The 14,737-nt window shown below is 40.5% G+C and overlaps 1 protein-coding gene across 14 annotated transcripts in view; it reads left to right on the top strand.

Annotated features, from left to right (window-relative positions):
* LRRC7 (leucine rich repeat containing 7) overlaps positions 1-14,737 on the top strand; it is a 474,653-nt gene that overhangs the window by 215,260 nt on the left and 244,656 nt on the right. For 10 of the 14 annotated variants that reach the window (XM_084757052.1, XM_084757045.1, XM_084757041.1 and 7 more), the window contains 2 exons: positions 6,553-6,639; positions 7,713-7,830. In XM_084757052.1, the coding sequence (XP_084613178.1) occupies positions 6,553-6,639; positions 7,713-7,830 (205 nt within the window). The remainder of the gene's footprint in view (positions 1-6,552; positions 6,640-7,712; positions 7,831-14,737) is intronic. The other 4 variants (XM_084757043.1, XM_084757042.1, XM_084757040.1 and 1 more) reach the window with 1 other exon arrangement.

Below are 14,737 nucleotides of genomic sequence, written 5' to 3'. Positions count from 1 at the left end.
GCATCTTTGCACAAGTTGTTGCTGCAAAGATCCATATTTTAGAAACAGCAGCCACACTATTTACCATTTTATAAGATGAAATGCATGAGGACTTGTTGCAATCTTTCTGCAAGACATAAGACACATCTCTTCCTTGTAGCTCACACAATATTAAGGTGAGACAAACTGCTCTATTTCCTATGCCTGGAATCTCACCTTGCCATGCCTCACACCTGCTGGATTTATGACCCTCATGCTCTGGTTGCTTATATGCTGCTCTCATATGGGGGCTTTCATCTCCCATCATCCCACTTTCAGTCACAGGAACAGTTCTTTTACAAACACAAATTTAAATAAACAAATAAATAAATTCATTGCCAATAAGCATTTAAAGTGGGTACAGGTTCTCTAGGTTAAGGATAACCAAAGGTGTTTCATCTGATGTCCTCAGAAAACTCTTTCTCTGATATCTTGTTTAGCTAAGGTATATGGCATTTCTCTTTACAGTTGACTGGATGCCTGAGGAAAGGGGTTGTTTATCTCTCTTTGAGTCCTTCCACTGTATAGCTGTTAAAGACATCCTAGCTGAAGGATCAATAGCCTGAGAAGAAGCAAGGGATGGGGGAGGAGGGCAGAAAGGAAAAACAGGAGGAGAGGGAGGTATTATTTGGAATGTACAATTTCACAAAATACACATATAAAACTATGTTTAATCTATTATGTCTGAATTTCTGCTTTCCTAAATAAAGATAATTATTCACACTTATATAAAACTAAAGTATTTTACTTTTTTTTTTGTAACACACACAAAGTAATTATGTCCTCGAAAAACCTTTCCAACCAAGTTGGGAATGAAAGTGCTTGAACGTTGGAAAGGAGGATTCAAGAAGGTATTTCTAAGAAACCAGCCATCCAGAGATACCAGTTCATGATACTAAAGTCCACTCCCAAAGCCTTCTCTGTAAGCACCCACAGCCCCCGAGTTGAAATTTTAAGATTTTACATGAAACTTTCCAGGATAAAAGTTCCCAATTAGTAAATCCTCTTAGTTGTGGTGCAGAGTTATTTTCTTATCTGTGCCCCACCCACCCCAGGAACTATGTTTTGACATACAGTTACTCAGAGGCAGGTCATGCCATTGCTACAGTGGCCACGAGTCTCCAATCTTGGAGGTAATACAGTGCCAGGGCACAGTGTGATAATGTCCAGCCAGTGCTTCAGGCTGGCACACACTCACATGCAGCTGTACGGTCATCAGCGAGCTTCCTTTCAGCCCACCTGGGATGGCTCATGGATGCGCCTGGTCCTGCTCACTCTCCTTACTCACTCCTCTCAGATGTCATAGTTACCTTTCCAGAGGATAGATCTTTGCAGAGCGGGGAGTGCACTGCTTTGGGGACAGCGCTGTACCCATATAAATGTGCATGTACGTTGTTGGCTCTGACTCTTGGTAATTATATACCATTAAAAATGTGTTCTCCTCTGGAGGAGTTAAGAGTGGCATATTTCCAATACCATTGTAAGAATAAAATATATTTTTATAGTCACTGTAGCAATGACATGACATACATGTGACTTGCCTGTGTGTAACAGGCACTCAGGAAGTGGGCTTCTTCCATGTTGCATTATTCCTCCATGAAATACTGTTCTTGCGGGAATATCTTCTCACTAAGAAGATGAAATACAGTAGACCTCCCTTGACACACTGTCAAAGCTACAGACAGGAGCAGGAAGAGCCTTCAGTGCAGCCATCACACACGTGAACCTTCATGGAATCACCTCAATGTAGGCAGTAAAGACTTGTACAAGGACACAGGCAGAGCAGGTAAACTGATGGGAAGGTGTGAGCATGCGCATGAAGGAGATGCAGGGCAGGAGGCAGGACAGGGGAGTAGAACACCAGTGGCAGACAGAGCGAGCTGTCCTGGATGATGGAGGCAGTTGGAGGAGGCACAGGTGAGAGAGGGTGTGGTAGGATGAGGAAATGCAGAGATGAGGCCTCAATGGTCACAGTGAAGTCTCCAGAAGAACAGAGGACCATTAAAAGCTTAAAAGTGCTAGACTGTGCTGCACTTTAAGAAGTGAAGTAGGGCCCTGCACAGTGGCACATGCCTGTAGTCCCAGCACTCAGGGAGGCCGAGACAGGCAGATCTCTGGGAGTTCATGGACAGCCTGGTGTACAAAGCGAGCCCAGAACAGCCAACACTACACATAGAAAAGAAGAAGAGGAAGATGTAACATATGGCTAACTCTCAGACATTTCTCTAGAGACAGATCCCTAGGGTCAATTACCAGGGACTTTTTAATCTAATGTCTCTCTCTTGACAGATATGCTTTCTTTCTTCAGAAATTAGTTCTGCCCCATTTATTAAGCCAATAATTAGCACTCTACTGTTGCTTTAACGAGTAAATGACAATTTAGATTTACCTATACTTTCCTTTTTATGTGTTACTAGATTTACTTGGTCTTTACTTCAACCCTGATGTGTCTTCTACAGTCGTTTTCTCTTGTGCTTACGGATATCATTTGACAATTGCTTTAATCTGAGACTCTTGATAAAGAATTCAGCTGTTCTTGTCTGAGAGGCTGCTGTTCTGCACTTTTTGTTTTAAAAAAAAATCTGTCAATATAAGATTATCCTTAGGTTCTAAAGATTAATATCTAATGAATTGCACTCTGAGTGTTTTGCTTAATTACATTTTACTTTTTTTTTTTTGTTTTTAACGGACACAATGTTTATGCGTGTTTATGGGTTGCTATGAGATGATTCAATACATGTCCACGGTTTATAATAATCTAGTCAGGGTGATTAGTAACCCGATCCCCTCCAACATTTATTGTTTTCATGTGTCGAGAACTGACAAACCTTTTTTATGGTTTGGGGGCATGATCTGCAATTGTTGTCAACCACAGCTATCCTGTGCTGCTAGTGCTAGTCCCTCCAGCCTCTGCACACTTTTAAATAAGGTCTTTCCTTCTGGCAGTTTCTTAGACACTCTGGTCCTTGCACTCTACAGCTTCATCTGAATCTGTGTGCGGACTCTTGTTTGTTTGTTTTGTTTTTCCTTGTTCAGAATTTGTTGAGCTTGTGCCTCCTATAAATGAGTGAAGCTAAGTTTTCTGACACCCGTTATCAATCCCATCCTCTTCCTCTCTACTCGCTTCTCCTAGTGTTCCAACAAAACTTTCGTTCTTTCCTCTGTGTCATTTTGGAGTCTTCTTGATCACGTGGTGTTTTTCTTGCCACATGTATTCTATTGTTCCCTGCTACCTGATCTACCATTACTTTCTGCATCTGGCTTTAATCTCTTTTAATCTTCTACCTCTCTGACCTCTCTCCCTGATAATCTCTTGTTTCATTATGCTTTTCTATCCTGCCTTAGTTATCTAAACATAACCTAATAAGACATTTATTTCATAGGGGGTTTTTTGTTTGTTTGTTTGTTTTTTGTTTTGTTTTGTTTTTTGCTGTAGCAGCTATAACAGCCTATTTCACTGTTTATTCAGCACTTTGTAATTATCACATGAATACTGAAACTTTTTGGAGGGGGACCAACAATGAGCTTTATTTTTTGTATACAATCACAAATTGATCTTTATTACTTATACAAACTTGCTTTCACAGTTCAATTAATTGATTATTCTATTTGCAAAACGTTTCAGGGGAATTTGAGGCTGGGTTTCAATGCAATACAATACTCCCCAGTTAAATTCATTTACTCAAATTTTCATAATGCAGCTTTTGACATATGGGGAAGATTTTCAGAGAGAAGCTCCCATGTCTCTAAGGGAAGGTGTAGAGGGCTCTCTAAGGCTGTGACCACACCAGCGCGCTGCCATTTACACCACCCTGCCCCCGAATGTGCAGTGTTCAGTGTATGTAGCTACCACAGTGACTCTAACAACTCCTCTCTAATCCCAGGGAGCAGATTTTGTTTCCCAAATAGAAGAAGGGGGGAAAATCCACAACAGAAACTACAGTACCAAATATCCACACACACATATCATAAAACACTTGTGCAAAAATATCCATAGGAGAAATTTCTGGAAGTAGAATGGCTAGGTCAAAGAATTTACAGTGGAGGCATTTACAGTGTCAAAGGCAGTGCTGGATCACCCACTGTTGGTGTGGGCGCAAGGATGCTTGTCCAGTGTTAATTGGAGTGGAAAGTGGTGAATAGTGAAACTTTGTTGGCTAACTCCTCGGTTCAGAGATTGAGGTTGAGGATTGCTTCAGCTTGACTCAAAGGCAATAGTAACAGTCAGCTTAGATCCAGCACATGCACCTGCTGTACAAACACTCAGGCCACTGTCCCCAAGATCCAGATCTCCTCATACTATCCACTATTGTAAAGTGGAAAGGACAGAAACATAGCATGGCCAGTCCTCAGCCCCCCTCTGACACATAGATTCCTCCAAGGTTCCTTCTTTTCAACACTCCATTCAGAGAGGCTTTCTAAGTTGCTGGTGTTCTTCCCCAACTCAGTCAAATGCCAGATCCTACGTGCGTATTTCTGATGCCCCAGTACAGATTTACACAGGGCACTTGCATGTACGTCTCTGTATTCAAGCAGAGTCTAGACCTTTACCTTGAGCACTGTTTCTCAGTCAATAGAACCCAACCTTGTGTCACTTTTTACTTTATGTCACATATACTTTACAACAGCCTAGGTGACTTCTCTGTTGTTTATGGTCCAGGCCACACCTGACTCCCTCCGACGTTTGTTTATCTCAGTCACTCTCCCTAGACCTTATCCTGAGAGCTGTTTCTCAGTCAACTGAGCCCATCTTTATGGAAGAGGCCATATCTACTTTATAAGGATTATCAATGTAAGCATGTCTTAAGCTTTGTTGTACACATGGGATTGAGTAAATTACCATCAGGAAACTGTTTTCTACAAAATTGTGCTAAGCTTAAATATGCCCAAAATAAACTGCCCAGGGTCAGACTCTAGAAGTTTGAACCAACACCCACTACCGAGTCATGCTGAACAAGATTTCTTGCTTGCTTCATAGACCGTTACTTTACTGGCCATGGTGTTTGCAGAGAAATAGAATGTACCTTTTTAGCCTCAAATATTTTTTACTCGACTTTTGGACCTTTCAGGATCACGAGTTTAAAAAAAAGTCTAAGTGTCTGTGCTTCGGTTCTAAAAGCTTCCTACAGAGTCAGTAATTTAAGTTGCTTCTGAAACCAATTTTTTTCCAGAGTTAAACTGCTTCCTTACCTAAAGAGAAAAGGCACGCTAGTGCAAATGCATTTTCAAATTCAAAACATTTCTATTGTTTTTAAAATGTGATTATTAGCAAATGAAAATCCAGGTACCCATATAGTTAACAGTTTGACTCTAATTATCTATTAACTGTCGGTCTTATTTCCTCTATACTGAAGAATACAGCTGTTTTATAATGATCCACCTCATTTCCACTCAAAGCTTGAATCTCACTGAGGCTTTAAAGGGCTCTTATCTTTGTGGAGGGCATGACTCATGGGACGAAGTTCACGCAGATAAAAAACTTGATCTAGGAAACAGACTCCACCAAGAATGTTTACTTCTCAGAAGCTTCCTGTCCAAAACTGCCTGTCTCAGCAGGAGTTTGGCGCTCTTCTCGTTCTCCCTTTAATTATCTGCACTCTCAAAATTATTGGCTCAGCATAAACTGTGGACAGGAAAGCATCCTGTGGTAAATGCAAGAAGAAATATGTGATACCCAGGCAAGCTGATCAGGACTCTGCCTCCAAAGAAACTGCTTTGTTTAGGAAAATAGCAAATGGACCGTCATATTGTTGTACATTAATGTACAACTGCTAACAGTCACCCACCTCTCCTGGACACTGCAGATTCACAAGTGCTTTATTCGCCAAATCTAAGGCCCTTATTATGAGATAAATCATTAGGGTAGGAATATTCGGATGGGGGGAGATAAAAACAACTTACTCTTGATTGTAAGGTACATTCCAAATGTCAAAGATATTAGTAAAAGAAAACTGTGAGGCTTAGAACTGATAGAATTTCACTCTCTCAAGTCTCAGGTTGTGTGGCTTAGCATCCCTGTTCCACAGACAAGAAAACTGCTGGGTCCAGAGATAACACTGCACCAAGAGTCAGGATTGAGCGAACGAACACTGGTCTGGGGCAACTGCTCATTCTGGCTTAGATTTTCCCTGGTTGAGCATGGAAAGGAGTTTTCTTTTTTAATTTTTTATGTCACTTTATTCAAAATTGAAGATAACTAGGACTTCTACTAAATTTTGAATGCATATGAGAAATTAGCTCCTATAATAAGATTTAAAAGACTCTATTTTAAAAATAGTTAGTCTTAACATTCCTTAAAATGGTTGTGGTGATCAGAAAAAAGAATGGTTAGTACGTTTTACCTAAATCAGTGATGAGATAGTTTGCAAAGCTGTAACTAACTGCATTGCATGTCCGTATATCACATCACTGTCTTACTCTGTAGTACAGACTGGAAGGGAGTTGAGAGCAACTTCCAGTACTGTAGCCATGTGTTTTCCTTCTTAGTTAGGAGGAATCTCTTTCAAAGAATCCATTAAACTTCTCTTTTCAAAGTTTTATAAAAGAAGAAGAAGAAGAAGAAGAAGAAGAAGAAGAAGAAGGAGAAGAAGAAGAGGAGGAGGAAGTATATTTCTATATAGGGTGATAAAAATAATTCTAACATACCAACTAGTAAATAATCTTTATAAAGAATCCAATATGACTAACCCAAAATGGGAGACTTCATATTTCCTCTTATGTAAGAAGTCCTATGATCTCCTTTTTAAAAAGCTAATGAGTTAAGAAATAACAACCATATGCTAGGCTGGTATTTTTCCCTATAAATAAGGAATTACATGTTGGAAGAAATGGTACTAGTTAAATATACTGTTGGCCAACTGTATAATCATGATTACCAGACTTCATCTGTGGAAGTTCAGCAAAGCAGAATTAAAAATGTCAAAAAAGATCTCATTAGGATAATTCTGCTATAAATTAATAAAACATTCTCTTCCAACTGTTCATGCCTTTGGCAGTCAAGATGAGTTGAACAGAGCTTTTAAAGATCTTAGAGTTGCTGCTTTTCACAGTGAGGTACTGGAAACACCTATATAAATTACCCGAATTGATGTCTTACTGAAAATGCAGGTTGCCTTACTCTTTGAGTGGCTCAAGAAGCCACCTCTGAAATAGATCTCAGCCCACTAGCAGCTGTGGGCAAGCTGGGGTCCAGAACCAGTTGTAGCACTTGGTTCTCCCTCCCTAGTACTTTGTGCTGACAGAACTGTGAGCTAAGACTGACGGAATTTTCATCCCCTGTTTCATTTACGAGTGATTAGCGAGGCACTGCAAGGGGACCCAAAAAAATGTGAGTGTTGTGTTCTGATAGCACACAAGTATGTATTTAGAATGAAGAAATGAAAGTAAGGCTTTCTGAAATCTAATAAAACTAGCTTCGAGAATGCAGAGGGTAACTCCTGAAGGCTTTTGTCTGCCTGGTTTTCATTTTATTCTGTTCTGTTTATGTCTGTGTGGGATAAAACTGTGAGGCACTAACAGCTGGATGCCTTGTGAAGCTGTTCCAATTTGGGTGTGGAAGAAACTAAGGCTTTATCAATGTTTCTTTTACTGTCACATTGATAAAAATGGCAACTTCAAATTTTCTACTGAGTTTATGTATGAGTGGGTCTAAGCAAACTGTGGCCTAACTAGTGAATGGTCCTTTTCTGTTGCAGCAATTGTTCAACTGTCAAGCTCTGCGGAAACTAAGCATTCCTGATAATGACCTCTCAAGCCTGCCAACCTCCATTGCTAGCCTAGTGAATCTGAAAGAACTCGACATCAGTAAAAACGGTAAGATAAGAATCTCCAGGCACCTTCATAACTGTTTTGTTGGGGGATAACTGATGTATTTTGATGCTAATTATTGCTTGCTATCTGACCCACCTTTTGCTTAATAAAAAGTCCCACCTGGGCAGGGCAGTAGATAGGTGGGGCTTAGAGAGGGAGGAATTCTGGGAAGAAAAAAGACTGCCACGGGAAAAAGGAGAGAGACCCGAAGTGAAGAGAGGAAGGCTGCCGTGCATTAGATGGAGGAGAAGCACATGGCTGGCGTGGATGGAGAATCCGGCCCAGATGAAGAACATGGGCAAGTATATGGGATTATAGATGGGAGGTAGCTTGATAGAAGTTATTGGAAGCAGATGGCATGGGATTGAGGCAGGGATCCCATGCCTGCCCCACTATGGGAGGTAGTTTAGAAAATTGATATCTGCCCTGCCCTGGTTAACTCAGATTATTTTAAAATATAACAAGTTTCTGTGTCTTGATTGATTGCTAGCTGGGCCTACAGGTAATACAGATAATTTTAAAAACAATACCTTTTACTGAATATTTCTTCTAATTTCTTAGTGAGTGATGACTTTTCTTTGATTTTATTAAAATTCTATTAATTTTAAGAGCTAAACTGTAAGCCATACATTAAAGAGAGCAACCTTTTCCTTCCCCTCTCATGGTACACCTATCTTCCTCTGATCATATTCCTCTCCGGACTCAGATATGCTTTCTAACTTTCTAAACTATTCCTTATCCTCTGCTAGGTTACTCCTCATTTTCAGAGTGTTACTTACTCAATGGGCTCCTTGAAATAATCCTCCCCCTTGCTTCCCTAGGCACTACTGTCCCCTTGGCACTCACCTCTGACCAGCATTACTATAGTTACTGGCTTTCTTCTTCTGAACCATATCGTAAACTCTATCAGGTGACAGGAAAGACATTACTCTTTGGGCTACTAACACATTCCAATTTCCTTGAGCAGAGCCTGGAAAACATCAAGTCTCAGTCACATCTGTTTGAGCCAAACTCATGTACCTGATGATTTTTTGACATGGTACTAATATTGATTTTCATGTTGATATTTTCTCTGAAGGTTTCCTGGAGGAATCTGGGCCTTCAGATGGTCTCAAGTGTCCTAATTTATTCAGTAGAACCTCATTCCTTTCCAAATGACTTCAGCTACCTACCTATCTTATTAGAATAAGTCAAACATCTATCCCAAAAGATTGTGACCTGATAATTTGTGGATGCAAAACACAGCTCTACCATCATCAAGTTCTCAGAAGGAAAATGTGCCTGTAGTCACCTACAAGTAGTGCTGTGGTTACTCTGCTCAGTATGGTGGGTGCTAATGGGGACAGGCATGAAAAAAAGGAAATCCTCGCTCACAAAACTTTCATCTTAGAAAGTGATTTAGATAGCTAAACAAGTAGACATGAAGGATTGAGTAAATGGTTCTATGTAAAGCTCTGTTCAACCTGAAAGCCATCGTTAGGAGGAGGGTGAACGTGTTCTTAGGGAACATTTCCTACAAAGCAATAAGCAAGACAAAAGGGAGATAGATAGTCCTGGACTGACATCTACCTAAAAGACTTCTGGCAAACTCCGTTGGTTACATGTAAATATGGCACCTGTGAGATGCCTGATGCCTCATGGCACTCTATAACAGTGCCCTGAGGGGAACTCTCTAAAGACACTGGCACTAACTTGAATGTCCTCTTCACAAACCTTCTCCTCTACACCCAGACTCTGCTGATGCTGTCCACTGCAACCAAATCCCATTTCACCCTTTTCCCACCTATGAAGATGACTTGCAATATTGGTAATATATTATCTTCAGTCAAGCTGCTTCCTAACATTTAAGTTGAGTGATGTCTCAGGGTTTGTTGTTGTTGCTTTTTTATTTCCATTCCTGCTATTGTATGGCTGTTATAGAATCTCAATAAATATTTAATGAATGAATTCAGGGTTGAATGGTTGAAAATCATCATTAAGTCTACAGTGTCACTGGAGAGATATGGCAGGGACCTGCAAATAATCAGTGATCTCTAAAACACTACTCAGAGGAGTGTTTAATTATGTGCATTTTTAGAGAATGGGAAGACTAATTAAGACTCTTGTATTAATAGAAAAGGGACTCAAGTTCCAGATTTATCCTGAAAGATGCAATACATGTTTCAACCAGACACTTAAACAATCTTCCACAGTAAGCTAACTGGCCACTCAGAGGGTTCTCGTGAAGACAATCCAAGAAAGACAGAATAGCAACCGTACTTGGACCCATGGATAGGGCCTCATAGCCACTTTTATTCTTGTAGGATTATATTTACTGGGGGGTGGGGAAGTGAAGTGATGGCATTTAAGAAACTATATAGTTCTTCCTGAAGACCTTACTTAAGTTTCTAGAACCCACACCTAAACTGCCTATAACCGAAGCTCTAAAGGAATCCAACACTGTCAAGGGGCATCTGTGAGCATTGCTCAGACATGTCATACACAAATAAAAATAAAATAAATGTATGTAAAATAATAGATTTATAGGGAATTCCCTGTGTGTTACTACTGTCAAAATGCTTATATGAATTTATATTTCAAATTCTATTTTCACCTTATAATTCTAAGAAATATAATGTTACTAATACCACTTCTGGCCTTTGGACAGGTTTTGTAGACAGGTGTGAGTAAATAAAAACATACCTTATTTTTAAAGATAACCAGACAACATATCATGTGGGCATCTTTGGAAGTTTTTGAACTATTACTTACCTTTTCTCCCATATCCTGGAAACATTTACACAAAATGGCATGCAAAAGATGTCAGGACACTGTAGTGTGCATGTTTGACTGCAAGGGTATGAGGTGACAATGCCCAGACCACAGCTGGCAATCACACAGACATGCCTTCAGAAAATTATAGCTGCAAGCTGTCCCCTGTCCCCATGTGCTGTGACAGGGACCTGGGCAGTTACACAAGGAGCTTAATGAAATCTTTCAGGAATCTGTCAAGTGAAGAAAGAGCAGGAGCCTGAAGCAAGTAGAATCAGCATTATAATTGGCAGTTGAGATAGCTCTGCTGGGAGGGGGCAACAGCAGCAGAGCTGGAGTTCAGGGGCTAGAACACAGAGCGATACCTCTAGGCAGACCCGTGCAAGGACCCGTCAACCTAAACAAAATCCTGACTGAAGTGTGCTCGGATTAGATGAACTCACTCCGAGTCTAAGGCTGCTTTTGGCCACCCACTGTAGACTCTAATCTTACTCCTGCCATCTTCCTGTCGTATCACCCTTGGTCATTGCAATAGTCGCAAGCTGGCCCCTTCTGACACAGGAGCTTTATGATTTTCTCAGCACAGGTTCTTTCCTCTCTGGACAAATGCTATAATCTCAACAGTCTTCTGTATATGAGAAAAAAAATTCCAAGTGTGCCTGCATGCACAGACGTGCACACGCATTTGTGCACACATGCATACACACTTATATACACATACTACATACACACACACACAGCAAAGAAGCCATTTCAAATATGTGTTCTAAAGTTTTCCTTCTGTCTACAAAAAGTAGTGTTTGCATGGTATAGTTGCCTGTTCTGTGGTAACTTTTGCCTTGTTTTGAGCTTACCTCACCTTTTCTGTGGGGAAGTGACACTGGGGATCCAGCCTGGGGCTTTATGCCTGCTAGGTAGGCATTACTTTTCAATTTGTTTGTTTCTATACATGGAATATTATGATATCTTCAAATTCAGAAACTAATTTGTTCACTTTTCTATTTGAATCTATGAGCACGATGTTCAGGGCTTGTTTATTCTATGTCTGGAGCAGGTAAATAACATTTTATCGTATTAGAAAGTACAATGGTATTTATGTGATAGTACATTCGAGACTCCTCATAAAGTTCCACCTGGTACATGGGGAACTTCTGAATGGTTTGACTGGATGCTGGAAAAGCTGGGGAAAGACTGAGACTCGCACCGAGTAACCACTAACCTTAGCGCCAACCTGATGCCCTGCAACATGTTAAATACCTATGTCCTTTGGGGTAATGAGCACCACCTGTCAAGCTCTGGCCTTCCCGTTAGCTTCACACTAACATAGCAGGCTGCCTGCTGGGCATTGCTATAAGAAAAAAGAAAAATTACCAAGTCATTTAATTTTATCAATGAAGACTTAGGAGCCAGATGATGGGTGAAAATCTGCTTGCTCAGAGAGACAGACAGAGAAAGCCCAGCTGACATTCCTACTCATCTCTCATTCGAAAGGAAAACACAAAAAGGCCAAAATCCAAAGCCCAAGACCAAAAGTGGCCTGCTAGTTCACCCAGCACCCCAGGAGGAGAAAGCTAAAAGCCAAAAGCCTCTTCTCCTCGCTGTCTTAAATACTCTTCTCCCAAGGTCCCTCCTTTCTACTTAATCCCTGTCAGCTGGTTTCTTGCTCGGCCTCTTGACCTAGGGTTAACTTTATTAAATCCTGTGTATAGAAAACTCTTGGATTAAAGGTGTGTGCTAGTGCTGAGCCACACCACAGTCACTTGTTTACAATAAACAGAAAGTTCTTTTATTAAAGGTGTGTGTTAGGGCTGAACCACAACAAACAAGAAACCGGTTTTTATAGTTCCCCACAGACACCACAAACATCATACACTTAAAAACCAAACTTCTCACCACCCCATTGTGTGTACCCTTCATTTTCTAGTCCTCTGCTTACTACTATGGCCCCCTGAGACAACTGATGAAAACAAAATAGTTCTCACTTCTAATTTCTTATCCATTCAGTTACCATGCCGACCGCGTCCTGTGTCTGTGGACGTCCATTTGCTTCTTTTGTGTCCCACGGTTGTAGTTCCATTCTGTCTCTGGTGTCTGGTCTGTACTACCCCCCCTAAACATCCCCTAACTGTTCATGTACCAACACGGCCAAACCAGTCCTCCACTTGTTAGCTCTAGCACCCACCTAAATGGCCAGCATGGCTGTTTCTTTGTAGGCTGAGGTGTTTCAGTGGACCTAGGATGCACTGTAGCGTCCTGAGCTGTCTCCCTCCACAGCTGACCTAATAGCACTTCCAACCCAAGTGCCAATCCAACGACAGATGACTGGCACTTTTTATCTTTATGCTCCAGTACAGAAAAGCATCCTCAAACATTTAACAGAGCTTCGTGATCTCTTTCCCTCTTCAAGTATTACTTCCTCCTGTATAAATCGCTTTCCATGTCTCTTTTATCTGGCTCACTTTCACTCTACTCAATATTGAAATGTCATTGTTTCTGTGAAGACTCTGGATTTCTAAATTAACTGGAGTTTGACCTCTGTGTGCTAGCGTGACTTCTGTGTTCCTTCATTTAAGACAGTTGGTAAATAACTGTATTTAAAAATGTATGGGGTTTCAAGTTTTAAGCTAGTGAATACTTTAACTATGAGGAAAAGAGTGCTGCATAATAAATATGTCTGTCATGAACAGGGAATGTTTGTTAGCATGCGTTGCAGACACCATATTCTTCTTAGATGAATAAAACCTTACAGACCTTCACCCTCCTTGCTATAAGAATTAAGGTTTAAGGTTTCTATAAAGTGCTACCACATTTTACAAATTATTCTTCAAAAGATTTTTAACTATTATTTTATTTTATTTTTGTATATGAGTTTTTTTGGGAGTCTTTTTTGGGCCTGCAGTGCCCAGGCCAGAGAGGCCATAAGAGAACATCAGATCCTTTGGACTTTGAATTGCAGACGGTTTTAATGAGTGGCCATGTGCACATAGCCACTGAGAACTGAGCCCTGGCTTCCCAGTGACACTCAGAAGCCTGGGTCCCTGCTGGCTGTGTAGTCTTCCGGTTCTTCAGCCTCTTGAAAGGGCTGAAGCTCGCTGAACTGTTCCTGTCTGGCTGGGACCTCTTCTCATTACTACACTGTCTCATTGAGTTTCACTGTCTAAATATTTCTGTCTTCTCTTCCGTTCTTCATTTTAGGTGTCTCAGTGATGCTGTTAACATCCAGTCCCAAGCTTTAAGTCAAGCTTGTTCAGATGCACAAGCCATCTGCCATAATTTTAAATTTTTGATTTGAACTTAACCATTAACTTGGAGAGAACTGATGCCTTCAAGGTGATAAATACCAGCAGGCTACTTCCTTTCATTATGTCTCACTTTGTGGCTTTCGACAGAGTTTTATAAATTTCTCAAAGTGACACACATATTTAGTTGCTCAATGTGTGTGTGTGTGTGTGTGTGTGTGTGTGTGTGTGTGTGTGTGTGTGTGTACTAGCCGCAGCACATGTGTGAAGGTCAAAGACCACCTACAGGAGTCAGTTCTTTCCATGTTTGGGTCCCAGGACTAAATTCAGACCCCCAGGCTCAGCAGCAAGTGGTTTACCCACTGAGCCATCTTGCCAGCCAGTTTCACACACGTTTTGTAGTTACCGAGAAATGTTCTAAATCACTAGTTTATAAACTGTGTCTTTTTTTTAAATGTTTTTTTACAGTTTGGTTGTTCCATATTTTAGAAATATTATTAATTTTGAGACATTTGTCTTATACTCAGTTGCAGTGCTGACTACAGCGCTGACTGACATTATTGCTAAGAGTTCTGCTGAAATTCCTGTATGTCATATAGACTGAGCATGGTCCGCTTTCTTCCTTTCTAATTCTGATATCTCATATCTTTGTGTATTCTTGACTCATTCTTTCACAAGTTACAATCCACCTAGTAACTAGATCACTCAGACTTCCATATTTTCAGTCTTATTTTTAATTCTTTTTCATAAATATGTTCATTTCAATCTTCTATGATCCTTCACCATGTCTACGGCCATCTTATACTCTGCATTCCTAAGATTATTTAATCATCTAACTTTTTATCAAAAGTTTTAATAGTCTTTCAGGCAGTCCCCCTTTGCCTTGTTGGTCTTATTTAGTTTTGCTTGTTTGTTTGTTT

Source organism: Acomys minous (assembly GCF_964271855.1).
Source record: "Acomys minous genome assembly, chromosome: 14".
In the NCBI taxonomy this organism is placed as follows: Eukaryota; Metazoa; Chordata; class Mammalia; order Rodentia; family Muridae; genus Acomys; species Acomys minous.
The sequence above is the reverse complement of the archived record's forward strand: the minus strand, read 5'-3'. Positions and strand labels throughout refer to the sequence as shown.